The 27,960-nt window shown below is 41.1% G+C and overlaps 1 protein-coding gene across 7 annotated transcripts; it reads right to left on the reverse strand.

The window, feature by feature from the left end:
- Positions 1-1,398: 1,398 nt before the first annotated feature.
- Positions 1,399-27,766, reverse strand: GPR143 (G protein-coupled receptor 143). Of its 7 annotated transcripts, none has more exons than XM_068682674.1 (12): positions 27,628-27,766; positions 25,258-25,305; positions 23,428-23,758; positions 21,547-21,626; positions 14,921-17,970; positions 13,240-13,349; positions 10,324-10,418; positions 8,905-8,997; positions 8,517-8,626; positions 6,131-6,239; positions 3,496-3,613; positions 1,399-2,059 (listed from the first exon to the last, which is right to left on the reverse strand). In XM_068682674.1, the coding sequence occupies exons 5-12, from the start codon at positions 15,162-15,164 to the stop codon at positions 1,760-1,762; spliced, it is 1,179 nt and encodes a 392-aa protein (XP_068538775.1). In that variant the 5' UTR covers positions 15,165-17,970; positions 21,547-21,626; positions 23,428-23,758; positions 25,258-25,305; positions 27,628-27,766; the 3' UTR covers positions 1,399-1,759. The 7 variants fall into 7 exon arrangements, with proteins under 7 accessions (XP_068538775.1, XP_068538764.1, XP_068538749.1 ...); XM_068682663.1 differs by having other exon boundaries at positions 22,685-23,758; XM_068682648.1 differs by having other exon boundaries at positions 21,497-21,626; positions 22,685-23,758.
- Between the last annotated feature and the right edge of the window lie 194 nt (positions 27,767-27,960).

The following is a 27,960-nucleotide window of genomic DNA, read 5'->3' on the forward strand; positions in this document are numbered from 1 at the left end:
TCTCTGTTTCTTAAGGTTCAACATGATCTGTTCCCCAAGTCCCCGTGCTTTCTCTTCATATTTAGCCAGAAAATAAATCATTGTAAAGGCAGAGGACCAGAATTTCTAGGGAAAATACTGATTCTTAAAAATAAAGCTTTGGTTATCTGCCAGTCTTTCCAACAACCAGAATAGGAATGTAAAGCTATAAAACCACAAAGGTTTCCACAGGGCACAATTTAAAAGATTTGCTAAAGACCAACACAGCTCTGTAATGACCTGCCTAAATAATTGCCAGTTCGTTGTTTAACACCTTCCCATCAAATGATTAATTCAGTAAGACATTTCTTTAAAATAGCAAATCAATATTTTACTGTATAGTTTCTGCCAAGCTAACTTGTCTAACCATCCTGGGACTCTCCTAAGTAACACAGCAGCTTGAACTTCATGCTATGCTTGCAGTAACCTTTCAGCTGTCTTTAATAATGTATATGCTTTTTACAATAGCTGGGGCTGAACTGGGTTTGAAAAGAAGGTGTGAACAGCCAGGAAAGTTCAGCCAAAGTGGATATGAACAGGCTTGAAAAAGGAGAGTTTGTTTTCCGACCATACCTGGCCACCTACTGAAGGAAGGGAGAGAGGTTAGCTGAGGACGGGGAGCTTTCTCCAAACTGTCTGTCAAATTGTATTGTAAACAGCTTCAATTGCAACCAGGTTTAAATTGTACCATTTCTACTTTGATATGGAGTTAAAAGCCAGAGGTAGGCATCATCATCATTTTTTCTTAATTTTCAACCCATTTGGGGAACTTTATGTGTATAGGTACTTAGTGCACTGCACCAAAATAGATTTGTATCTGAGAAGATACGGAGAACAGATTTAATATCTCTCCATTCAGCAGCTGAAGACATTAAATAGAGGACACATCAGAGAAAGAACTGTTGGTTCTATTTATTCTATTTTGATGACTGCTCAGATCACCTCAATGTTTTTTGCAAATATTATCTCTTAATGCAACTATCAGTCATAATCCTGTTAGACAAGTACACATAGAAGGATCAAACTGAATTCAAATTTAAAAAAAATAGTTTTTGAAGGGTTATTTTTGCTTGGAGCAGTAGAGAACTGGAGCCATTATTCTGAAGTGTTTATGGAGCCTAGGCCGTGTCTGAATTTGTTTTATAAGACTTTCAGCTCCCTAGATAAAAGCAAACTGTAAATTAATATAAACAAACGAAAAGAAGACTGACAGTGAGATTCTACACAAGCAGGGAAAATCCGTACTTATGTCAAAGTTTTCTGTCACTCATGTTTTACGAGAGCGTCAAGGCTGGAAATCGCATCTCAGAACTCTTAGAACTGTAATCTGGGTGAGGAATTTTATGTTAAACAAGGCAAGCAAGGGAACACATTTAAAAATCCAACATATTAATAGTCTGTTTATTAAAGAAAAGACTCTTCTACCGTATGCAGGTTACAAGAAAGATTAAAAGAAAACAGATGAAACATAAGTAACACAGATCCGTGCAGAGATATACTCCTGCTGAAATCTTATCGGGCCTTTATACCTTTCTACACATCTCCTGTAAGGCAAATGAAGACATTAACCATAATTTCTCTGCGTCTCACACACTCTCTCCCAGACACACAAAAGTTAAAGGAAACGACACGGAGCCATTAGGCACAAACCAAATTCCAGAGTCAGCAATGGTCCACACAGTGATGTGGTTTTACGAGTCTTGACAATGGGAGAAGTGAGATTCAGCTCTGCACCTATGAACTACCAGCCCTGGTAGATGGGAGAGCTCCTGGTTATCCTGTCATCACCACTGGTGTTACCTTCAGACAACATGCTTATAGCCTCATCAGTCTGCTGGCTGTCAGTTGTCGATAACTTCTTTGGATCGTGGAGGTTGGTTTGGTAGTTCACAGGTGAGGGATAGGCATTTTCACCCACGGTTGACGAGGACATGGATTCCCAGGGTATTTCTCTCTTCTGCCATTTCAGGTCCACTCTGCATCCCGTCCAGCCATAGAAAGCCAATGTGAAGAGGAAGCCTTGCATGGGATTAAGAATCCCCTAGGAGAGAGCCGTGCAACAGGAGGTACATCAGCAAGGCTTCATTTTGAACTCCAGCAAAACATTAGGCACACGTTAATGACTTCCCTTACTCTGAGCAACTGCTGTCTTTAAAAGATGCTATTTGCATGCAACTAAGTGCACGTTGTTCCCACTCCAGACACAAAGCAGGGTGAGACACCACAACCTGTTGTTTCAGTATGCTGAGGCCATCCCAGTGAACAGTAGGAGCCAAGTGGGTTTCTAGCATGAATTTTAGCTGGTCAGTCCCCCAGTGTGTTTTTAACATTCCTCACAAGCTCTACACTTTTTAATTCACAAAAGCAAATATTGCATTTTTCGCTAGAAGCCAAGTCAAATATATGAGTAGACATTAGCACATACAGGCAAGATTTTTAAAATAGCAGCAGTTGATCTGTCTGGAATGGCTGCAGATTTCTGAGCCAGTGAAAATGTCCATCAAAGTGGAATGGAAAAACAGGGAGAGACACTGAAAAAGAAAATCCCCACTGATTTCCAAAAACTTGTCTGTTCCCATTGCCTTGGGATGGTTGACAAATAAATGGTTTTAGCGGTTTCCATTCTTCTCACGGGAAAATTGCAAACTTAGTTTACGGACAGTTTAAACACAGCTCAGTTGCTAGACCTGACCTTGTGCCCTCCAGGTGAGCGAGAGAAAGGTCCTTGTCATACAAAAGTGTCCGTCCTTGTCAGAGGAGGAGGTTGCATCAAATCAGTTGCATTGTTTAGCTCTTCAACACCAAGCAGCTCAAGGGCTTAACTGCACAAAGCATGCTTACAACTCACAGGTATTTAACAGCTTCAGAATAAGCTTTCTTGAAAAAGGAACCACCAGTAACACCTCTGTAAAATCCCTTGTCAAATATTCCAGTAGAAGGATAAAAAAGAGTGGGGTACCGTAAGAGCCCAGTATCTTATAGCTATCTTCTTGTGCTTTGCTTTTAAGAACTATCATGCATTTTTCCTCTTATAGCTATCCAAATGTTATGATATAAGATGTAATTATTCTTTATAAGCCACTAATAAAGAAAGCTCTAGTTACACACACACAATTAGAAGAAAATGTCTGTTTTAGAGGGTAACCTTCAGGAATCGTGAGCTAAAACTTTGCAGCTTGCTCTGGATCAAAACTTTGCAGTCTGCTCCGGATCTTAAAAATGGATAGGAATCACTCACAAAGAGACTGAATATGCTAGTAAATGGGAGAAAACGTTGGTCTTTAGTACCGTTTTGGTAGAGTTTACATGTGAGGAGCACTCCCAGGGGCTGTTCCTTCCTCACTCTTACCTTTGTTTTTTCTTCCTTGATTTCTGGAGTGCTTACATTCCCCTTAGTCATAACCCACCCATCACACTGTTGCTGCTCCACCAGTCTTACACAAGCAATTTCTAACTCTAAGAAATGCCATGACCTACCATGATAATCCATGTGATCAGTGCGGCGCTTCTGATGTTTTTCAGAGGCATTTCATTGATATCTGGCTGCATCTCAAGATAGAACAAAAGGCTCTCATTGACGATATTAGATGACCAGCTATTGCGGAAATAAAGAAGAGGAAGAGAACAAGACAGATATATATGTATATGTATGCATATATAAAATATGATTTATTTCAAATTATAGAGATTAGGAACACCAATAAGGAGAGTGAGTTTTTAAAAATGTCTCCATATGAAGGGGCCCATAGCTTTCTGAGCACATAATCAAAAAACAGACATCTACAGACATATAGCCCAGGCCTAGACAAAGAAATCAATATACCCAGACAAAATTAAACCTAAAGATTTGAGCTTGCTGCAGGATAAAACTGAGATTATAAACAACTGTGAACCATAATGGGAACATCACAGATGGTGCCTTCTTTTGCTTGCATCTTAAAAGCATAATACTCACAGATAAGGAACCCAAATATATTCATATATGCTGTAAAAGGCTGCAGAAACTCCAGCCTCCCTAAATTTTCATGGTTAGATTTGAGCAGATTTTCAAAATGTTTGTAAAAAATCTACAAATCAAAACTAAGCTTGACTTTCAAATCCTTGAAAATGCCATCACATTTTTGGAATAAAGGCAATTTCTGTTTGTAAAGAAGGATGAGCATAACTAAGCTACATCCTGTGAAAGGAACTGAGAACGTTATACACTAAATAAAGGTTATAGTAAATAGTTGCAACTTTGTATGACTTCTAAGCAGTCAGAACAGCCTTTCTTTGTATTTCTACTGCAGCTTCAGAAAGGAAACCACCAATGTCCACGTCATAATTTCTATAGAGGTTTATAAGCATCCTTCTTGCAACTATATTTTTTCTCAGTGTAGAACCTTCTGCTCATGCCTTCCAAATCTGCAGGCATCTCTTCTACCCCATGCTGCTACAATTTGTTTTCCTTGACAGACTCATCTCCTTTTTGACCTCTGGGATAGAACAGCATCTCCCCTAAGCTTCTGAGATGGGACTGAAAAAGTTTTTACACTCTTTTATACTACTGAAAGAGTTTTTACACTCTAAAGCTTATGTTTTATCAGAAGAAAATCCAAAATGAGAACCATTTTTTTTTTAATAGGAAAACTCATAATGAGACAAAGACAAATAAACAGATGTCCCCACTGTGTCCTTGTGGATTTGCTCCCTTCTTTCATGCTTGTTCCCATACCATCAAGCTGGCCACAATCCCTTAGGTTGTAATAAACTTCTCTGGTGCCTCCAGGCTCCAGAATAAGGCTCTTTCTTTCCATAACCCTAGAAGCCTGGCTAAATCCTTGGTATTTCCAGCAATTTCCAAGAAGCCATGCTGCAATCTGCTGCCTCTCTCCCCCTCTCCTGCTGCCTAAACCACCCTTTGCACTAGCACTAGAAACCTCTCTACTGAGCCAAGCAGGCTCTGCTATTCCCAAAGAAAAGACAATAGTTTCCCTCCAAAGCACTCCAGTATACAGCAGCTAGGGTGAGATAAAAAGGCAGCCTTCCTCCCTGCTCAGACTTTTAAGGCAATATAATATGAATTAATTACCTGTTTTTTGTGTTTGTTTGTTTTTTTTTGGTTTGTTTGTTTATTTTAATATATATATATATATATATATATATAAGTATTTGTACAGACCATTAACTTTGGCCAAGTCTCTTCACTACTCCTAGACTACTTCCTCCCTCTTGTGTTGTTACCCACACAGGTGGTGAACGCTTCCCAGTAGTGACTACGTCTTGCTAGGTCACTGCACAGACCTCTGTATGGATCACCCCCTCTTCTGGTGCTTTTAGTGGTGTGTGACAATTGTGAGACTGCAGTAAAAACTGTCTCCTCCTAAGGCAGGCCTTCTTTCACCCTAGATTTGTTGCGTGCATCCAACACCTTCAGTCCCAGCCACCATTCAGCATCTTTCACACTGGATGGCACTGCTGGAGCAGAGGTGCAGGAGATTTGGGGATGAGGTGTGTACCCTCCCTCCTTCCCCTCCTGCCCTGCCCCCTCCCTGTCCTACCCCAAACTTCTATTTGCATAGAGGAAGATGGAATATTAGAAACAAGATTAGATAATCAGAAGATTTCTAATTTGGGCACGTAACCCTGTATTTCTAGCTAACACACAATACCTGTTTCACACATTTGAGATCTGCAGACCGTAGAGATGATGCGTTATATCATCCTAACCAGGGCATGAAGCCAGTGGTAGAAGCATGTTTATTGTAGGCTTTCAATGGCATGTTTGATGACAAGAGAGAAGACTGGGCTCTGAGGAATATTTCTACTGTTTTAGACAGCTTTAGGTTGTACCCAGCCACTTTTTTTTTTTTTTAGTGTTGTTGCTATTGTTTCTTAGTGTCATTGTTTTCCTCTAGATTAAACATTTTTATCATTTCCTTGCAGCCTTGTGATGCTGTGTGAGTGATTCAGCTTGTCTGTGAACTAGTTTAGAACTACGTCTTCCTTAGAAACCTTCCCTTCCAACCATAAAGGCAAACAAATGAAGCAACACATCAGTCTCTATTCTTGTCCCCATCACTCTCCAGCTAGGAAAAAAAAGCAGTTTAAAACAAAATAATGCACCTCTTACCAAACAATGAATACCAGCATAATTTTGAAAAAGCGCATCTGGATCTCTGTCCCCAGACGTCTCTCATTCTCCGTGTAAATCCCTTGTCTGCCTTTCAGTAAAGAGGCAACTGGAAAGTATAAAATTGTGTTCATTAAAATATGTGCATCTCATTATTTGAACACAAAGATCCAGAAGACGGATGTCTGTAAAGAGGGAACAAAGAAACTGATGGATTTGTCTCCAGCAGCAGTTCGGATGCTAGAAAGACCACCATCAGGTAATCTCACACACAGCCTAATACTAAAGGAAAAGAAGCACATGCATTAAGGATTCCTAAAATAGGTGGCATTCCACTAGCTGTTCTTTCTTCTCTCAATACCATTGAAGAAAAGAGCATGGTCAGCATACTCTTCTTTTATAATAAAACAGTGGTGTTTACAACTTCTATATGATGTGTGTGATCTAATGTATTTATTACATGATGTTTGGACCAAAACAGAATACATTCTACCCTATTATACACTTTATATTTAATTGTGCAATTAATACAGCATTGGCTACTACACTTTTAACACTTGAAGCTGTAATGCAACAAAAATAGTTATGCAACATACTGTTCAGATATCACAAGGAATATACATATGCATAAAGATACTCATTTTATATTTTCCCATAAAAAGAATAGACTTTGAGAGATTATTCAATTCATTCCCTGCCCCTGAGCATTACAGTTACATCTAGGTGTGGCTGTTTGCTGACTGCAAGCTTGATGAAAAATCAGGAACACTCAAAGACCACTTCAGCCAAGTTATTCCAGTGCTTCATTTGTCTTTACCATAATAATTTATTGCCTGACTTCCTACTTACACAACCTTTTCTTTAAGATCAAGCTCAATGCTCTTTTACTATCCTCTACAGTCAAGGAGAAATTCTGTTTTTAGGAACAATTAAATTCTCACTTGATTACAGCCTACAGATCTCATTATGCAGACTTTCATGTGTTTGTTTTTTTCCTTGTTATCTTTCTGTATTACTTCTGTTAGACAACAGAGAAACTACAGGTTGTTAGTATAAATTTTTGTTCACTTCAGAGCAAGGAAACACAAGGCATCATCTTTAGCAACAGATATTTCTGAAGGTAAGAAGCAAAACTTGAGCCTTAGTGCCTACAGAACTCTATGTACAGGTAGCAGAGGTAATACAGGCACAGATATTAAAGTATCTGTACAACTAGATACTTTAGCCATAGAATTTGTCACAGGTGTATGAGCACACACACATACATACCTACAAAAAGCGCACATGGATGCACTCACACAGATGCATATCACATACAAGCATAATGATCCATTATTGTGTTCTCATCAAAGACCTTTGCTGCTGACTGTAGAAAATGTATTCCCCTGTCTTCCATAGGACATGCTATGGAAGGGAAGTTTATGATTTACCAAACAGATGATTTCAATACAATCAAAAAAAGCCAGTGCCTTCAAAACACACAAATATAGCAGTTAATGCAGAACGCAGGTGTCAATTTACTGAGTGCTATCTCAGAAATGCAATTCTTGGTACAGGTCACAAGAATGAGATAATACAATGATGCATGTATGGATTGTCTTTGGTACCAAATGTACAGCACTCTGGGTCTTTCAGATAAGTGAGGAGTACAGGAGGCTCCTTGATACAGGTAATTAGATGTATTTCTGTTGTGCAACTGATACAGCATTGTCTACACCTACAAAACTTTAAAGTGTTACGTCAGCAAAAAGAGACATGCACTATATGTGTAATATTTAAATAAAGTGTTCCACAGATTCTGTCAACTTTTCCTTTGATAATAAGCATTACAGGGGAATACAGGGTAGATGGGATGAAGACTTAACTCAGAATAGTAAGTCTGTTGCTGTTTTTATATACTGAATGCATAGATGATGAATTCAGGTACTGAAAACATCTAGCGCAGATCACATTACATGAGTACAAGTCACTGAATCTGAACATTACCTTTAAAAAATAATAAACTGTATTCCAAAATCTAGGTTGGTACCAATATTACAGTAGCATTAAATATCCACAATACATTACCAGAATACTTTAAATAAAGAGTATTGCAGTAACATAGCAGTACCTTTGCCAATCTGCAATAGCAGAGGTAACTAACAGCATAGCTTCAGTATGTGATCAGAGTGTGTCTCTAGGGCAAATTTCCCACTGAGATGGTATCTTCATTTTAGTAGGCAATTCCTTCCCACCCTTGGCCGTACTTTTTGTGATTTAATGAGGAGCTATCCCACATCACTGTAAAAAGGAGCTATCCCACATCATATGCAAGAAGTCATAAAGCATGACTTTTTACATTATTACTAAATAACACACTGATTCACACTGGCCATTAGAAACATACCTGCAGATACTGTCCTTCTAAACAGGATCGGGTTGACCACCAGCACCAGCAGGAGTGGGGCGTAGGTTGTGATGTAATGGGGAATTGCATGCTCCAGGCCTTTTTCACAACTGAGAAGAAATCATTAACAGGTTATTCATTATTTTCTTCCCACATCTGACAGTTTAGGCTATTTCATCTATGTCACCTTTAGCTTAAAAAAAGATAAAAGGAATGAAATGAACAGATGCTAAAATTTTCTAGGATTGCACCGACTCAGCAGGAGACAGTTCTCCAAGATCAAAAAAAAGCCCTGTGGTTGGAAGTCTGTCTCCAGTGCTGACCAAAAGACACCTGAGTGCCCACAGGTCACTGTGGCTTTGGAGCCTGCCCCTGGGGGCCCGCTCACCTGGACAGGGACGGGTAGTAAAGCAGCGCCACTCCCTCCACGCAGAGCAGGACCGCCAGGCCCCAGGCCATCATGTGGTACAGCACGATCGTACTGGAGGATCAAGCAGGACATTCGTCATCTTTAAAGACACCAAACCTCACCCTTCCCACATGGCAACGTGGAGATGGGACTCTTACAGGCACGAGATGAACAGCACTGGCAGTACCTCACACCTAAAAGAGCAGGAGGGGAAGGGGGGCCCTCCTGACAGGAGGAAAGTCACAGCAGTACCACGTCCTCCAGGCTGTGGGGTGGGAAGCCTCTCCCCCATCCCTACACCTCCAGAAGGATCCCCTGCCCCCTTTGTTGCTCCTGAGGAAAGCACTTTAGGGGATAAAAAATTGAGGAAGGGAGCCAAAGAGCCAACTAAGCCACTCTTCTGAAGGTTGCAGAGCATTATGTCTAACTCTGATGAGAGTCCGACACTGCTCCCATCCTACAGAAGTGCAGATTTCTGTACATAAGCGTCTTTCATCTTTTACTCTGATCTTAGCATCAGGCCCAAATACACATTTTATTTCATTTCTTTGGTTAATGGGCATGGGGGAAGGAGGTAGGTCCCAGCTGTTTCAAACTACAAGTATGGGGCCTTACAAAACCAGGTTTGTCCTCTGCAGGCCGAAGTTAACACAAAAACCTCCATTTTGATAACATGCACCGGATGAACCATGCCTGCAGTACCTTCTTACTCAGTATCATCTGGATATAATGTCACAGAACTCCCCATTTTGCAGTGGCAACTGAAGGTCATTTTGCCCTTCTCATAACCAAATTAGAAACACCTTATATTTTCTGTCTGGCGTTACAGTATGGAAATTTCTGAAGTGTGTAGGTTCTTCTGATAAAGGCATTGCAGAAAAATGTGTAGTAAGCACATATTTTTCTTCCTTAAAACTTTACAAATGTTATCAGAAGTGTAATAATGACAAAAGAGGAAAAAAAAAAAAAGAGAGAGAGAAAATCTGAGAAAAGAAAAACAAACTGGAAAATGAACTGTATGAAATTCAGCATGTCCCCTCTCCCACTATTTTTATTCAAGTTAAAACATTTCCCACGAGGATCGATTTCAGGTATAGAGAAGGGACAAAAATAGCATCTTGCTGCAATACATGTTATAAAGCCTGATCTGCACCTTATTTTTCTGAAGGTTAAATGAAGTCAGTTACTTTTAAATGCCAGTTGGGCATAAACAAATCAATATCTGAGCATTGCCCTGACAATTTAAGCACTTAGCACACCACCCACCCATATCATTATCTGGTAACCATGTGAACATCAGATGTTTGTACAGGCTTCATTTATACCCTTAGATAGCTGCATGCAAACACGGACCTTGTTGGAAGTAAAATAACAATTTCAGAGCTTTAACTGTGGTACCTCAGTCCTGCTGATCTTCTTACCACCAAGTAAGAATCGACAGCATAGCAAAACAACCACCAGAAGCCCGCACTATATAACAGCTGGATCCACATCTGCAGGAAAAAAAATAGCAAATGTCACAGCTGCTTATCAAGTGCCACTGCGGGTGGGGGGTAGGCAGACTCAAACCTTTCTCCCTTGTACTTTAAAGGTGTGTATTTTCCAAATGAGTTTTGTGAAGTATAAAATCTTACTCAAAATCCCAGGAACAGCATTGTTGTAGCCAAGGCATCAAGTCATAGGTAAACTGAGAAGCATTTGCCTTTGCAGCTGAGTCTATTTTTTCACAAAACCTGTTATTTCCCTCTCCAACCTTAGCCTTTAATGTCATGAATGAAGTCCAAAATAAATTCTTAAATAACAAATTTAGAGTGAAATTCAAATTTCATCAATACAATTTTATTTTTTTTTGTACTGCATTTTAGTAAAATTTAGTTGCTCAGTAGCTGAGGCATGAAAATACAACTGAAGACAGCTGTTACCAGTGTGCCTTTGCTTGGTGGGTTCTGTGTGTGATGGGTATTTTCTCCATGTTCAGGAACTTATAACTCCATAACTTAAGTCAGGGAACAGTTACTACGAATAAAGATGATACGCAACAAAAATACCCAGCAACCCATCCTCTGGAAAAATTCTCCATACTTCACTCCTTAACTAATTTCTTCAATAAAAGTCCAAGTGAGACAAGTTCAAGTCAAGTTAAATTCCACTGCATTTGTGAGCTGACCCTATACATTTTTTCCCATGAGCCTATAGAAGATAACTGACCTTTCTTTGCCTCTGTTTATAAATTCCAAATCTCTTCCCCATAGGAGCTGGCTCTCTGTAAGGGTCTGGAACTATTTTAATATTCAGATTACCTTCCCTCTGCACCCTACTTTCAGCTCTTATCTGAATATCCTTTGCCACAGCTCCACAGTAGCATCCTTTTACAGCTGGAGACCAACATACTTGTTACTGAGCCAAACATCAGTGGCTAGAGATCTACTATTCCTTCTTCCAAAGATAAATCAAGCTGGGAAATATTTCCTTTCACCATGGGTATAGACCCTACATCTAATCATGTGTGACATGAATTATTCAGCATTTAATTCAAATGCCATGACATTTTGCTAGTGCACAGAAGTCAGAAAATAAAATTCCAGTCTTCCTGTTAATACACTTTATCCATAGCCCTCAGCATGTAACTTCATCTGCACTATTAAATATTTGCTGCAGTTCAGAAATGCAGAATTGACTATATATATACAGACACATATACACAAATAAACCATGTGGTCTTTCCACCTGCGAATTCCAACATAGACAAGACTGTCACCAAAAATAATGAAAATCAGATGTACCTGAAACCCCAAATTTTCATATGCTTGTTTTTTTTTTTTTTTTTCCCCAAAGAAAAAAGTGCCTGAAAGTGTATCCATCTACAAATCAGAGGGTGTTATTCAAAGGACAAGCTTCAGGGCCTCACTGTTCAGATTTCATTGGTTTGTGGGTAAATGAAATAAAACAATAGCAGTAGAAGAAACTTAAAATAGAATCAGAACCATTTTATTAACTCACATGAGAATATGTTAGGGGAAGTGAGTAGAAGGAGGGTCATTTTTCATTCCAATATAATTAAATTTAAATTTAGCAAGTGACTCAAACTGCAGCACTTTCCTGGAGCCCAAGAAAGGGAAAATAAAAATTGTGGTAGACCACTGTGCTGCTCACCATCTAACCTGAGATCAAAATGAAAAACAAACAGTCTGCATACGGTGTCTTTGTCACTGTTTAAAAATATTACTTTTTGTGGTAAGGGCAAGAAAGTGAAACTTAAGACATATGGAAACATGTTTTTCAAATTGGGCATTCTTCTTGTAAGATATTGATGTTGGTGGTTTCACTTTCCTTCAAAGAAAAAAAAAACAACTTTTGCATCTAATAAGCAAAAATGAAACATATGAGAGAAAATTGAGAACTGATAGATGTGTGCAACTGATATAGCTTCTGCTATAATGTCTGAAATTGTCATTAGGCATATGAAGTACAGTGAGTTGCATTTTGGCACATCTTGTTTTATTTAAAAACTAGTGGAGCTGAATAATTCTGTTTATATGCAGCATCTCCTTTACTATATTGTAAACTTTGAATCGTTAAGCTACTGCTGTTATAGTTCATGTGTGAATTCTTTGGCTAGCCTACATTCCTTCTGAACTGGGGTAAATTTATGATATTATTTGTCATTCTCCATGTTTTGGTTAAAAAAAAAAGTGGCCTTTTTTCTTGTACAGTAAACGCAGAGCGTATGCCTCAGGCAGTACTGTGACTGTAGCATTTGCAACCGAGTTTCAATTTGCGCTTTTGGAATGCCTTTACATTTTCTTATTCCATGTGCTTGAATCCAGAAGACGCTGGGTTATGTTTGGCCAGGTGCCCATGTAAAGAGCAATCTGAGCTGTAATCCCACGCAGCAAGGACGTCGCTTCTGCCAGCGGCTTTGCCTCATCAGGCGTACTCATGCCACCGCCACTGGCCCAAGCCCCCCGCGCTGCTGTGGGCGCAGTGGGTGCTGGCTGTCTCTGTGCCTGCCAAAATCCAGCATCCCTTTCACATTGTCCCCTCACTGTTTCGTGTCCCTCACCAGGGCACAGCTCTGCCTTCTGTGACCACAGCATTTCTGTGACGAGCCAGCTGCAGGACAGGCCGAGCCTTGTGGTACCCCTCTCCCTGCCGCCCTCAGCGGGGCTTTTGGTGGGAGGCACAGCGGGGCATAGGCTGAGCCCCATCTGACCAGACACCGGCTCGGGGTCTAACCTCCTTTGGGACACCATGGTTTGCCTTTCAGATCCCCCATGAGCAAAGCAGACATGAGAGGACAGGCTTGGTACCTACCGCGCTCCCCACGCAGAAGGCAGAGGGCCACATGTCGGTCACGTTCGCCACCGAGATGTTGGCGATGAAGCCTGGAAAGCCCAACCAGACGCTGGATCTGAAGATCACACCTAAAGAGAAACACGTGAGTGCTTTCCTCCTGTCAGCGTGACCGGAGTCACATGAGGATGCCGGCTGCATGTTTTGCATTGCAGCCTGGATTTTGTGTGCTCACAACAAGGCTGCGGCTGCAGGGGAGCGCGGTGGGAGCGCCGCTGGGACAGCTCGCTGAGAGCAGCCCCCAGGGCCAGGGGTCTCACAGTGTTACGCCACGTGGATTAAAATCTCACTTACCTACAGATACCGCCACATGCTCCCCTAAAGTGAATCGAGCAGATTGACATGAACCATTAACTATTGATAATTTTACCCCCATATATTCATATCCTAACGTTCATTTCTCTACAATCCCTTGTTTCAGGAAAGCGTAATTTCACACTTTTTGCAGTCTTCATTTTTACAAGAAGTTCTTTTCCTCTCTGCCCAGGGACTGAACAAAGCAGGGCTTCACAATTAGCTGAGAATATTGACTTTTTAAATGAACTTTGTTAGTGAGATGTTATGGGTTTGCTCAAAATAGGCATCAAAGCACCCACATTCATTGTAACCAGCCCACCAGGCTCCCCACCACATGCAAAGGGTTTCCCACCCATTGAAGTGAGCCTAATTCAGAGACAATGACAGATAGTTTGCCCGTGAAAGAGAAAGGGAGAAAAGTAACTTTACTGCTGGCCTCATCTGACTGAAAGGACCTTTTCCAGGTGAAAGCACATAATGCTCTTTCCACATCTCTCTAAATTTTCCTATTCATCATTTGCTTTAATATCGTTAATTTTATGTACTTTGAGAGAAGCTGGCTAGGTATGAAGGGGGAAAAGATGTAAAATCCTACTTCTTTCAGAGGCAGCCAGAGACACTTACAAAACAGTAATAATTCTGTTATCTAATGTGAGGGGAAAAAAAAAAAAAGTTATTGTAGAAACAACTCATCCTGCGTTTCCACAGCGCGTGGTGCTGTGATTCGTACCGACTTCGGCAGTAAATGCCAGGCAGATCTGGATGCATTATTTTTACACCTTGTCTCATGCACAGCGGGCAGCAGGGTGTCCCCGGTAAGGGGCTTCTCTCACTCCCCAAAAGCTGGCACTCAGCGCGAGCTGCATGGCTGCGCTTCCAGTCAGCCTGCTGTGCCCGGAGGAGTGGCTGGCATGTGAAGAGCGGCACAGACTTGGTCTGAGAGGATTTACAAACATGGCAAGTGTTCTCTAAATACAGTCCAAAGGATCAGCTAAGTTTTGGAAGTCAGTTCTAGTTTTAATTGTGCTCCCTCACCTCCGCTTCCACACCTTCCTCTAAGAACCAGCTGGTTCCGGATTGTAATTTGTTTTGAAGTAGAGATTTTGGTGTAGATATGCCAAGAGCTTTTATTTTAAAATGTGACTATTAAGCAAGACCTTCTCCCCCCCAAAGGCCCGTCCTTTTCTGATCTCACTCAGCCCAAATCTTCCCAGGAATACAGGCAGGACGTTTCCCTCAGACATTTCCCTCTCGTCTGCCTGCTAACCGGCTCCTTTGGCTTGGGTACCTCAGAGCAACCAGAGCCTGCTACAGCAAGGGCAGGGGACGTCGAGCTGGCGCTTACCTAAGCCACCGAGGATGTCACAGACAGAGATAAGGAGAAGGATGGTGGAGGAGGAGGAGGCTTTGGGCATCTTCCGCAGGATCTGTCCCTTCTTTGGCAGGAGCTGCAGGACAGTCAGCAGCACGCTGACGGAGGCGCTGCCGATGCAGACCCCACAGAAGACCTCGGGCTGGAAGCTCATCACGAGCTGCGTGGCTGCATCCCGGTTCGGGCAGCAGTAGGTTTCTAAGCGGGGAGAAGCCATGAAGCGTCCGGCTGGTGGAGGGGGCCCACGAGCAGGAGCTGCTGTTGCTTCCCCAAGGCAGCGTGTGCTTTTTCTTCACCCTCCCCATTAGTCCTCGGTGGTGAGAATCACGCGATTGAGGGATCATGTGCTGCTGCTGCTGGAAGTAAATCCCCTAGAGCGGCCTTTCTCAGCCTCTTCTAGCAAGGAGATCAGATCAGAACAACAAAACACGGTGTAATCTGAAACATGCCCCATGCTTGCTCAGAGCCATTGGCAGGAGTTCACTCAAACATTTCTGCTTGCACAGTACGTGATACAGGAAGACTTAAACTCATCAGAGCACTGGAGATGGTTTAAAATGAGTAAGGATGGAGATACCAAAGAGGAGGCATTACATTTTAATTGTATTTCATTTTAGCCCCATCCCACACATCACACTTTAATTACCGAAAATTAATTGAAAAGATGGGCCCAGACACAAGCAGTCCCCAGCTTTTGCAGGGAGGAGCAGGGCTATAAATCCACACCCTAACCCAAATTTAAATTTTAGGGATCCAACCCACCCACCTCCGTAATTAAATTTAGAAGCAATACATCCTACCCCTGTAGAAAGAGATTACATTTAGGAAGCCATATTAACCTCATCGCATTTAAAGCACAAGCTCACAAGCACAGTCTGTGCTGTTTGTGTTAGGTCAGTTTGACGTGGAAAATTCCAGGACTTTTGATTCCTCAAGAATATTTTTCTTTTCTTTCCTTTTTTTTTTTTTTTTTTTGGAATGGGTTTAATATGGAAACAGGAATTTGACCTGCAATGTTTGTTTTTACTTTATAAGCTAGACAATATCCTTTAGTCCTGTTGGACACAGCAGCATATACTCGCAATCATAAATACAAAAATTAACTCTCCCCTCTCAGGCACATTCAAATGCCCTGTGTCAGCCCCAACCCCTGCAGAAACTGTGTTTGTAGAAACATGTTCAGGAAAAAACAGGAGGGAGCATTGCCAGCATTGTTGAAGTGAACTGGATGCTACATCACACAGTCATGGATTTTATAATTAGTTCTTATAAGAACAAATGACCTTCTTTTTTTTTTTTTTTTTTTTTTTTTCATACAGCTATTTATTTTTTAGCAGAAATTATTGCAGCTGGATGAATGACAGTGGCATGCTGTGTGTGCAGGGGTCACAGAACTCAGTGGTTTCAGCCTCTCTTGGCAGAAAGAAGAGCCTTGCAGGGAGGCAGGCAGCAGGGCTGGGGCTGGTGCTCACACTCCCCAACACACCATGCACCCATCACCTGCTCCCAGAGGGTTCCTCCAACTCTGCCAGCACTACAGCACCCACAGAGCGGGATGCTAGCTTGCAGACCCAGGTGTCCACGCATCAGGGAGGTGTCCCTGCTCCTATCAGTGTTGATCAAGATCTTAGACAGCCAAGTTCAGAGTCTGGGCTTAATCTAGAGAGCTGTTAACCTTTTCCTGACAAAAACACACACAGTGAGCTGAATCACTGAGCAAGCTTTGCTGAATGTAACAGGGTCTTAGGCATACCCTGCATTAAAGACTCCCACATCCTGGCAGCTGAGTTTGAAGCTGAATGCTATCTGGATGTTTTTGCAGCTTTCCAGCACACAGAGATTTTCCTGCTCCACAGATGAGGACAGGTGAGTGATCCAGATGTTGTGATCCTATGTTTTGCTACTACCACAGGCACAGAAAGTATTCTGGAGACAGCAAGGGTGTGAACCAGATTGCACTGCTCCAAAACACAAATTCTCATTGAGGTAAAGGAGAATATTTATGCCCTGCTGTCTGATAGGACTGGGACTCCTCGGCCTTCATTCCATCTCAGACGAGCAGCTGTGCATGGAGTTGCCACCTCTCTGTCAAGGCAGTGCATTGCAATCTACCTGGCTAGCTGTGTTATCAGTAAGGGTAACATGAAGTGCTCTCATTTTTTTTTTCCTGCAAACCACTGCCTAGAAGCCAAAGTCAGCAGCTTCATTTTCAGGCAAAATTTCTGGTAAATTTATAGTAAATGCTAAAAACTGGTCTGGAGGAAAGTACTAAAATAGGTTCAGAAAGGAACCTATTTAAAGTTCCTGGGCTACTGAAGAATAAAAAGATAACACAGAGACATAATTATTTAAAATAAAACCATCATATACCACATATACAATGCAAATAAATGTATATTAAAATAAATGATGCTTGCTCTCATTTGAAGATTAATTTATGTAGCCTGATCTATGCTTGGAATGGCATGACTTTTAGATTATTAGGCAGAAAGTGAAACTGTTCCATGGAAGCCTTTCATTGCCACTATCATCTTCTAAAAATGTTTCCCTCTCTATTCCTGTTGTCATTCTCCTTCCTTTAAATGTTTAAAAAGCGTGTCGAGTTGTTATCCTGACCATTTGTTCTGGCTTCCATAAAGGAATGTTTGGTGTGTTTTGCTTTTTCTGCTTATCGTTTGTTTTCACTGATCCCGGCTGTGGTTTTCTAGTTTGCCCTTGTGGATTTACCATGTCATTATTTTAACTTCTTTCTCCCTTTTGTTCAGCCACCTTGAAATTACTTGCATTCCTCAACTGTAGACTTATACTGTGGAGGCTATTATTTTATATCTTTCTCTCCTTTTCTTTCCATAATGTTGCCAGCCATACACCTTATTTTTATTCTTTGCTTCTTCAAGTGGATGATTGCTTTTTATCTTCTTCTTCTGGGTCCCTTTCCTCCTACTCTCTCAGGATTTGATTATGCAGTTACTTACGGAGCGATTCTTGCACTGCTCATTTTTATTGGAAGCAAAGAGTGCGACCTGTGGAATGACAAATACCAAAAGAAAATAAAGTGACTCAAGAGTGAACAGATACCTGCCACGACACAAGCAGACGTGTCTTTACATGGGGACAGCCGAGGCTATATGGGAGATGGATCAGCCAAATCAATGAACTGTTCAGCCTCTTGGCTGGTAAGATCTAGCTAGCCTGGCCCTTGCTTCTGCACTTGAAGTATAAAGAGTCAGAACAGTCACAGAAATTCAAAGCTGGTTTGGCAGTCTTATACCTGAGATTACTTTGGCTTCTCATGATTATGAAAATAAGAGGATAAAAGCCAGGGCCAAAGGCAAAGAAAAGAGAAAAGCAACAAAAGAAAGTAAGAGAAGAGTTATTTTGCCTTGTTGAGGAATATTTATTCAGAATTCAGTACAGCTTCAATCGTTCTATAGGTTTCAGTTCCCTTTCCTCTGAAATAGGGTTCCCCTGATGGAATTACCCAATTACTCAATTACCCAAATGCTGTAGCTTGAAAAGAAACATTAGCACACCTAAATGAACCTTAAAAAAAAAAAAAAAGGCGTTGTAAAAACCAAACAGAGGCACAGAGCACGTTCAATGTTGCACAGTACTAAAAATTCCAGCCTGTTTTTAGACACCCATAGCCCTGTGTCTGAGAGTGAGACAACAATACTGCACTCCTGGCAAGGAGAACACACGCACAGCTTTTAGAAGTACCCACTCATGCTCTCCTTGGGCCTGGGAAATGACGCTTCCCAGGTACAGTCCATGTTCATCGTTAAGATGAAACACTGGCTTGTCTGGCTCTAAAGCAAAACAATAGGTTTACAAAAATATGTCAGACATGCGTTTCTGCTGCTAAGGAGTGTGCTACAGCTTATGCGTGAGTATGCAGTTACAGGTATTTTAATCACTGTCTTAATTAAGCCTGGGACTACAGTACTGCTTTAAAGGCAGAAGAAAATGTTTGCATATAGAGGCAGAGGAGAACTTTATTTGTTTCTGTGTACAGTTCAATGCATCTCTGCCTCCATTTAAAGCTTCCAATAAAGATCTTAGCTACCTAACAAATGTGAAAACCATATTTTGTCAACGGTTCACAATCTCGTAGTCTTTGCTTCTCCTAAACACACTACCTCACATAGCATTTCCTAAACGGATGAAAGGTGGGCCTGTCTTCAAGCTGAATGGATGCAATAAAACCAGTTATGATCTTCCCAACAGATCCTGCCATACATTCTTAAAGGCCTGCACATGTAATTCTTCTATGTGCTCAGCACAGTTCTTTATCTGCACAGACCTGCATCTTCATAAGAAACTGGACTACTTTTCACAGTAAGATATGTCCTTCCTATTATTATCAGTACTCATTTTTAAAGCTATTTTTAAAGTGGCATTTCTCTCAGTGCCTAACTGAAATGAATGGGGAAATTAATACCCCATTGTTTCTGTTTCAAGTTTTCTGTAAATTTAGGCAGGAATATCAGAACAACAGGGATATGCACTGTAACATGCCATGACTGTAACAGCCACAGATTCCATTAAAAAGAACTGGAAGAAAAAGAGAGGTATAACCTCCCTTCCCTCAGTGATTTGAATGTAACTACACAGGTGTAAATCATTAGTTTATATTTAAGGATGGTGAACATTAAAAGGATGAGAATGAATGTATCTCTTTTGCATAAAAATAATGTTTGAGTTTTTTGTTTTCTTTAAGAATAAAAACATAAATACACAAGATGAGTTCATTTGAACAGCTAAATAATTGTGCGTACTTGACTGATGAAATCATGTTATGTATATTTTATTGTTTCTTTTATACCTTCTCCAGAAGAATGTTATCCTACCTGGTTTTGTGAACAAGCATACACAAATTTGTTACTGAAACTGTGCCTCTTTTGCATTAAATTAGTAGACAATGTTTATATGGATGAAATATAAAGTAGCCAAATGGAAAAAAATGCATCCATAAACCGGAGGAAAAAATTTTCTTAGGGTTTGGAAGAACAAAATCCCCACTTCTCTATGCCAATGTTGAGCACATTACAGACTTTGAACTTCCATTAAGCTAGATTTTGTGGCCACATTTCTGGAGAAATTCCACCATTAATCACTGTCATCTTCATAGAATAAAAAGATACCTCCTTTTCCATGTACATGCAAGAGACCTTGTCCCACACCTACACAGACTATACGAGACACAGTTTGCATGGGAACTGACTGATGAAAGACTGTGAAAAGGAAGAATATTATGCTTTCCGCACAGAATGATACTGAATATTGGACTTGTTATAAATATTTACCTCAATAATTGTAAGCCTGCAGACGGTCCACTAAGATGTTCAGTGTCTATCCTGTCCTCAGTATGTTTAGAAGGCATCCCAGGCACCACTATTTCCATGATCTTTTTCAGAAGTTATGTTAGTTGGTTCCATCAGGAGAAATTAGGTGGGATATTCTTATATCCTTGTTATGATCACTACACTGTGGGATCTCATTAGGTTATATCCCCTGCTACCAAAAGTTAAATTTCCAAAGCCCATTAGCACAAGAAAACAACCTCAAAACCTCTGTTCCCAGGCCAGCCTATGTAATCAAATCAAAATATAGCTCTAATTTCATAGCTCTTACAACGCAAAAAAAGTCTCCAAGGACCTGTTAATGAAATCACTAAAAATGTCAGCATATCATGGTGCCATGGCCAGATAGATGGTCTTGGTGAACACCGTAACCAAACATTGAAGGAAATTCTGGCAGTCCAAGCACACAGTCCAGCTGCAGACCACAGGGTCCATTCCATTCTTCAGGACTGAAGATCATGGCTTCATTGTCAGAGGTGGACTTCCCAGACCAGGGTAGACAGAGGAATGAGACTAACTCCTCGGCACCCAAAGTAGCTTACTGGGTACACTGATCTGGTGGGCAATAGGGCTACACCACTCATTTATGTCATAGCCTGGCTCCTCAGATATGTCCATTAGTCAGCATGCTGGGAGCACAACCACAAAAAAATTGTCTGGTCCTGAAACTGCTTCAGAAAATGGAGTGTTCTGAAAGAAATACTCCGTATTTCAGACTTTCAAAAGAAATTAACCTTTGGGGTTGTAACAGGAGCTGTGTTCTCACGGAAGATGGGCAATAAAAATAAGCCCCTCAACCTGTTTCCCCAGGACATTACTGACAGTGCCGTGAGTAAACGCTGCGCTGTAGACAAAATCGAGGTTAATGAAGCAGTACCTCCCACAACAGCCTTAAGTCCAACATAAGCCAGGAAAATGTTGAAATCTGAGTGTTGACACCATTTCTCATTTGCATGACTCAGAAGGATCTCCACAAACCTCCCAACAGCAGCTACCTTTTTTGCCTTAGACTCTGGAGAGAGGAGAGCACGTCTGTGCCTTTAGCACAAGAGCGTGACAGCCGATGGGGAAGTGGCATGCACAGAAAGAGCTCCTGACCATGTGGACTCACGGGCATGCTCAAACTGGCCTTACATGAGCCATAACACTGCCAGACTCCTGTAAAATCACAGCTGGTTGTGCATACCTGATGTCTGAGGGCAACCTGCTGCAGCGCTGCAATTCATGAGCACTCACTTTGTGCTGCATCCGTGCTTAGATGTACGGTCACGAGATGCTGCATCCTAAGACTTCCACCTGGACATGGTTCAAGTTCCCTGTAACCAAGCAGAGAGTAGAAAGGTCATTTGTAATGAAGGAATTGGGACTATTTATAGAACGCACAGAGAGATTTATTTACACGTCGCTGATAGGCAGAAAAAGGGAAGGTCTGTTTGGGGTTAGCTAGCAAATGAAGACAAAGTCCAAGTGAAAAATAGCAGATTACGAGGCTTTTGTCTGCTCTCATGCATACTCTGGCCTCTTGCTATTTATCTACCCTTTAAAAAGCTTATTTCACAGCATTCCCTGAACAAAGAGCATTTGAAACCCTCTTTTTGGCATTTTCCCTGTTCGTCTCTGCTCCAGTGGTCATCTTTGAGTACGAAATTTAGATATAAAATGTTGTGGTATCGGAGTTTAAATGCTTTAAAGTCTGCTTGTTAGCCTCTGAGACTACGTCACTCAACTAATTGAAATGGGCCAGTGCCAATTTTAGTCCACATACAAGGCCAAGCGACACAGCACCGTTTGTATACAGAATGTTATTACATGACGTGCCGTCAGAGGATGGATGATGAAAAACATTTTTTAACGTACCAAGATCAGAAATGCAGCAGCAAGAATGAATGTCACCAATGATGCCTCACTGAAATGATGGCACTTAACGAAGCAGGACTTCTTGATGCAGCTGTAACCCACACATACATATAACCAAAATATAGCTATATAACATACACATGTGTACACATACACTACTGAAACTCTCTTCCCCACTGAAGAAGTCTGTCTTCATCTGCACTGCCTAACAGTAGCTGCTCCATGCTATCCCCCACAGCGTGTTGCCCAGTTAGCATGCTAGCAAAGAAACAGCACGGACAGCACGGACTGTCACGTGCCAGTGCTTGAACCTGTGTGCTCTCCCCCTGCTGTTTAGTTTGCTTGTGAAGTTGTAGCCCAATATCTGGTAATATGACTTGACAGAGGGCTCCAGTGCAGGAACTGGAAAAGGAGCAGGTATACAGACACCAGAGGCACCCTGGCTTGAGGCATGACTTAACTTGTGCCTGAATTTGACTGTCAGCTGAAAACCCCATCCCTAGGGAAAATGAGTTACCTGTTCACCTCCTGCTAGGCTGTATGTTGCCTTCTGACTTTGCTACCACATGACGAGTTGCTATTGCCCTTTTCTTTGACTTCTGATTTTGTTATCATGCAAAATCATGAAAATGTTAAGTCCTGAAGCATGTTATGGATTATAGAAGTCAGCACCAGTCTCATTTTTCTCTGCCTACAGGTCTAATCAGTCTCAAGATCTAAGCCAAGAATATTTCTATTAGCAAATCATGTGCTTTCTTCTCTTGGTCAGCCACGGTTTGTTCCACGGCTTTCCATCTAACCCTCAGCAAGCTGCTCCGAGGCACAAGGCATTTCTGGTGATGTGCTGCTCACATGCCCCCACATGGTAGGGAGCAACACTGTGGCAGCAACAGTTGGCTGCAAAGGGCACTGATTTCCAGAGGGCATGCTCTCCATTACAAGACTTGCTTGAAATTACATCACTGGGCTATACCTGTGTCACATTTTCCTTTTATTTTCTCCTTCCTTTTATAATATGGCTACCCAGCAGATGCAGGTGTGAAGGGTATCCAAGCATGCACTGGGTGTGAAGGCAGAGTGCAAGGACTTGGTGGTGCAGTTCATCACATGGTGCATTTTGTCAGGAATTATACAGGAGTCCGGTTATCCAGCCAGTTTTAAAGTTATTCTGGAAGTGCCTGTAAAGTGCCGTACTACATGGCTTCCTGAGACTGCTCCAAAGCTGGAAGATTAAGGCATCGTGAAGAGGAAGAGTTATACCTCTATCAGTGGACTTGTGCACAGGTATGTAGCTGGGTACAAACATCTTTTCATCCCCGCTTAGTGTTCTGCACACACCACTTGGGTGCGCCACTGCTGTCCATATGAAGGTTTCTTCTCCCCCGATGAAACCAGTCTGGAAACTGTTCTCTACGGGTCTTTGACAGCAGGAGTGTTACAGGACCGTGCTGATGCAATCTGGGGATGCAGTGCCAAACAAAAGGAGTCCAGCGAGTAGGCTTGAGCTATGCCTCTGACTGCCCGTGCTCTTTGCTGCTCACTGCCTGCCTGCTCTGCCTTTCCAAGACCGGTCTGTTCCAGCGGAGATCAGCTGCAAGAATAGTGGGAATCAAGGCAAATCTGAGTTAGTTGCCACTGAAGCAGATCAGTCCCCTGGGTCTCTTCTATTCAGCATTACAGGTAGAAACATGGAGACTTTCCCCTCCCAGATTTATCCCCACAGCTAAGACACAGATGTTGTAAAAATCCTGGCTTACTGTCTCAAGATCCAGCATTTTGAGTAAGAATTGAAAAAAGTTTGAATCAAAAAAACGTTTTGAGTATAGGTATACCAGAATTTCATATGAAATGCTATTCTTTCACAAATTTCAGCTTTATAAAAAAGCCCGAGGAAAAGAACACAAAACTATTTTTCGGTCCTAAAGAACTGAAGAATTCAACATATATTTGAGTATCTATCTGAAAGGTTAAGGACTTCTAAAGGTTTATCCAGCACTAATTATGTGCTGATGAAGCCTTATTTGCAATACAGGAGGAACAAGACACACTTGGGAAAGGTTTTAAAGTGTCTAAATCACAAAGGAGACATCCAGCTGGAGTTTTTCAACACGGTATTTTTCATTCTGGGAAAAGGGGTAATTTGTTGAAATCAAAGTGTTCAGCAGAAGAGCATGATTATGCTGAATCCATCAGAAGGAACATGGCAGGTTTCCAAAGTAAACCCTCCCGGTTTCCAGCTATGCCAGGATGTCTGTCTCTTGGGCTGCTACACAACCTGTTTCTCCAGGTTCTCAGGACTTTCAGACTCCACAATAAACTGCCAGCAGCTTGCCATCCCTTGAATTACTTTATCAGAAAACAAAACAAAACCTTCTGCTAGAGGAAATTCTTATCACTGTTTCAGTTATTTTGGTCTTTGTGATGGTTAGTTTCAAAGACACTAGATTTTCACCGTATGTTTCACTAAATGTCCCCTTGCTGTCATATAGGAAGGATCCTTTTGCTCCCCATGCAATATATGCACAGTTTCAACAGCTATATAACAGATTGCTGTGCTGGGGGAATTGACATCTATAGAGACCTCTTTGGCAATAAGAGAGGCACGTCCATAACTCATGCCTTGTAATCCATTTTTCCCCTCGAGTCTGTCAGCACTCTCACTGGATTCACAGTGTTCTCACAAAGCTCTAGCCTTTAGGAAAGCAGGTGTTGAATCCTTTCATTTTCACTACAGAGACCAAAGTACAGATACATGTCTATGTATCAACATTGCTTCTGCCACTGGTGACTAAAAGCAACAATGCAACTGACCACATGGAAGAAGTGGTTGGCACCATCACCAAGCAGCGAGGCATTTAGGCAAATGGCACTGAGGTTGTGGACGAGTCTGCTCAGACTCTTTGCTGGAGGTCTTCTCAGCTGCCCCATTTCACAGCTCAGCATCTTAATTTAAATTGTCGCTGAACTGTGCATGTCCTAAGGCATCAAATCTTTATTTCAAATGTCTCTTCACCCAACTGTGATGTTTGGTGGTAAGCTCCAGGAAAGCTGTGATAACAAACAGAGGGTGGTTGTAAAGGCATAGCTCACCTCAGGTCTGTACTCTGCAGCTATGACTTCTTTCAAATATCTCTGCTGCTGGAAAAAGATAAACAAACAAAAAACTCACAAAACACTTGGCATTGTAAGGTCAAGCAAAATGAATGCTCTTAACGTGGAAAATCAAATGCCTATTCTAGTCATTCTGCAGGTATCCTGTGCAATTCAATGCCTTAAGGAAAAGATAACGTGTCTCATAGCCATAAAAGTGAGATAGGCTGTGTGTTTACAACATACTGTGGTTGATACTGTCTTTAAAAAATCCTGCTATAGAGGAATTTATGCACAGTTTTGGCAGTCTCAATGGCTAAGTAGGGAACATGTACGCAATTTGTGCAACAGAAAGAATGAAGGCCTGGTAAACTCCGTGGAACAAAATTTCACTTGAAATGGTTAATTAAACTTCAAGTACCAAGGTCTGCACAGAAGTACTGTGGAAGGAATCTGTTTTATTGCAGAAGGCTTTTTTTTTTTTCAAACTGAGTTTGTGGGAACCATGACTTAATAAAGTTTGATAGCTCCTTGTGCATGGCAGGAGGAGGCATTTGGTAAGTTTTGTTCATCACTGCAAAGTAGCTTTGATAATATTAATAACATACATGATTACAGAACAGAATACCTGTTATACAACATCAGGCATAGCTGCATTATTCTCTGTCCTTGGCATGAAAAAGTCTGTCACTTCTCTCCATACCTTTATGGCCTCCTAATGTATCTTTTAATTTGTATCTTGTATTACTAACATTTGTATATTTAGGCAACACTTGACAAGTGAAAACAAGATTGAAGAGAAATTGCTTAGAGACTTCCAGGGTTTTGTTAGAAAACACGGCTATCATTAGCATAGTTATCACTCAAATGAGAAGTAGTATTTTAGAACATATTTACTGAATCCTTTGTTCTTTATGACTAACTGAAACCCTATGAAGGGTGACAGAAGTTACAGAAATCAAAGTAATCAAATTACCACAATATTTTAAGAAGAGCACAAATACAGCTCTCCAACAGGGTTCTGAACAAGCTTCAAATCCCACAGAGAAGGAGGATATAAAAGGTGTGAAGAAAAATCTGACTGATATGACAGGAGGACTTATGTCTTGCTTTGGTCTGGTAGAACTTACAAGTATGAGGAACTTCATATATGGGTCTCTTGGCTTTCAATCGATAACATTAAAGGAGAAAAGGGAAGAAAAACTCTGTTATGGAGAATAAAGAAGTCTGATTTCTGAGCTGTCAGCCACAGGATCCACTAGAAGAATGACTGTCAGACCCTCGGGCTCTAAGCAAGTGTTAGCTAGAAAATGGTTCTTTACTGAGGTCTCCTGTAATTAGGAGCATGAAAGCTTTCAGATAATTGTTCTTTAGGCAACTGCTTTTCAAAGAGCTATACATGTCCCCATCATCCACTGACATAAATGACAGCAGCAGAGTTTGAATATTTCCACTTGGATTCTCTAGTATAGATACCAGTTCCTGACTCTAAATACTCCAATTGTTAAATCTTCATTGTTCTTCAATACTGGACTTATAAGACCAAGTCAAGAAGGCAGAAAAGTATTGCAAATCTTTAACTTCTTATGGACAACAAAAAGTTCAAGATGAAGAAAAATGAATGTTTGGCAGTTGAAGGTTAGGGGACACAACCAAAGAAGATGGCAGCACAGTTTATTTGTGTATGATGTAAGCTATTATATTTCAATTTCATTTCAATGTGTATTAAAGCTCAAATTGTTATTGTGGATCTTTCATCATCACTTGTACTGTGTTCTTATAAACAACTAAATTATACACTGCAGCTCTTTAAAGCTTTTTGCTATAGGTTATTGAGTATATGTTGCTGAGTGGACAACTCGATATGCATTGTACAAACATAACTGAAGACTTTGCCTCAGACTAAAAGCACAACTGAAGACAGGATACAGAGAAAACTACACTGTGTTTTGTTTAATTCGTCTTATAAACAGCATTCGTCCATATAGTAAAAAAGAATTAAAGAAGAAATCTGAATGAGGATCTGCAAGTTATTTGAGGCCTCACATAGCTTCATGCAATACGTAGATTTGGTATAAGGTTTGGATTTGGCAGGGTGTTTATCACAAGTTTGTGTAACTTTGTGCCATTCGAGTCCCTTTTCCCATGGTTCGTTTTGCACCTTGGTCACGAGGGAACATCAATCACCCTAACCAAGTATTTCTCTCCTATCCATACATCTCCCATCTGCTACTGGGATCAGATGCTCTCAAATCTGAAACCAAATTTTTTGGGGGTATTACAGAACTGTACCGCAGATAATATTGAAACAAAATGTTGTCTTTAGAGCAAGGCTGGAGTTTTCTGAGGAAATACACTGAGTTTACCCACCACTGGAAGAAAACAGCTGAAGCAGCAGCTAGTGGGTCGCAATGGCCACTTCCAGAAGCAATGTATGTAAACATGTATTACACGACCTTGAAATCCCACTGTTTATGCTGTGCACCTCCCTGAGACTGTCACATGTGGACATATCTTAAGGTTCATCAGTCTTCCAGAAAGCAAAACATAGATTTTCCTTCATATCTTAGATAGTATTTCACCTGTTTGGTTGAGAAGTAAATGGTGATTGCGTGCTGGTACTCAAGCATTCCAGGCCAAATCCGGTCCTAATTTCAGCCACTGAAACCTCATATAAGGTGCCGCAATTAAGCAGGGAGAATG

This window comes from Anas acuta, chromosome 1, assembly GCF_963932015.1.
Source record: "Anas acuta chromosome 1, bAnaAcu1.1, whole genome shotgun sequence".
In the NCBI taxonomy this organism is placed as follows: domain Eukaryota; kingdom Metazoa; phylum Chordata; class Aves; order Anseriformes; family Anatidae; genus Anas; species Anas acuta.

Coding starts and splice junctions, on each gene's coding strand:
- GPR143 (XM_068682674.1), bottom strand. CDS start 15,164: ATGGCTTCTCCCCGCTTAGAAACCTACTGCTGCCCGAACCGGGATGCA. Junction 10,419..13,239: donor CCTTCTGCGTGGGGAGCGCG/GTAGGTACCAAG, acceptor TTTTTCCTGCAG/ATGTGGATCCAGCTGTTATA. Junction 8,998..10,323: donor AGAAGATCAGCAGGACTGAG/GTACCACAGTTA, acceptor TTGATCCTCCAG/TACGATCGTGCTGTACCACA.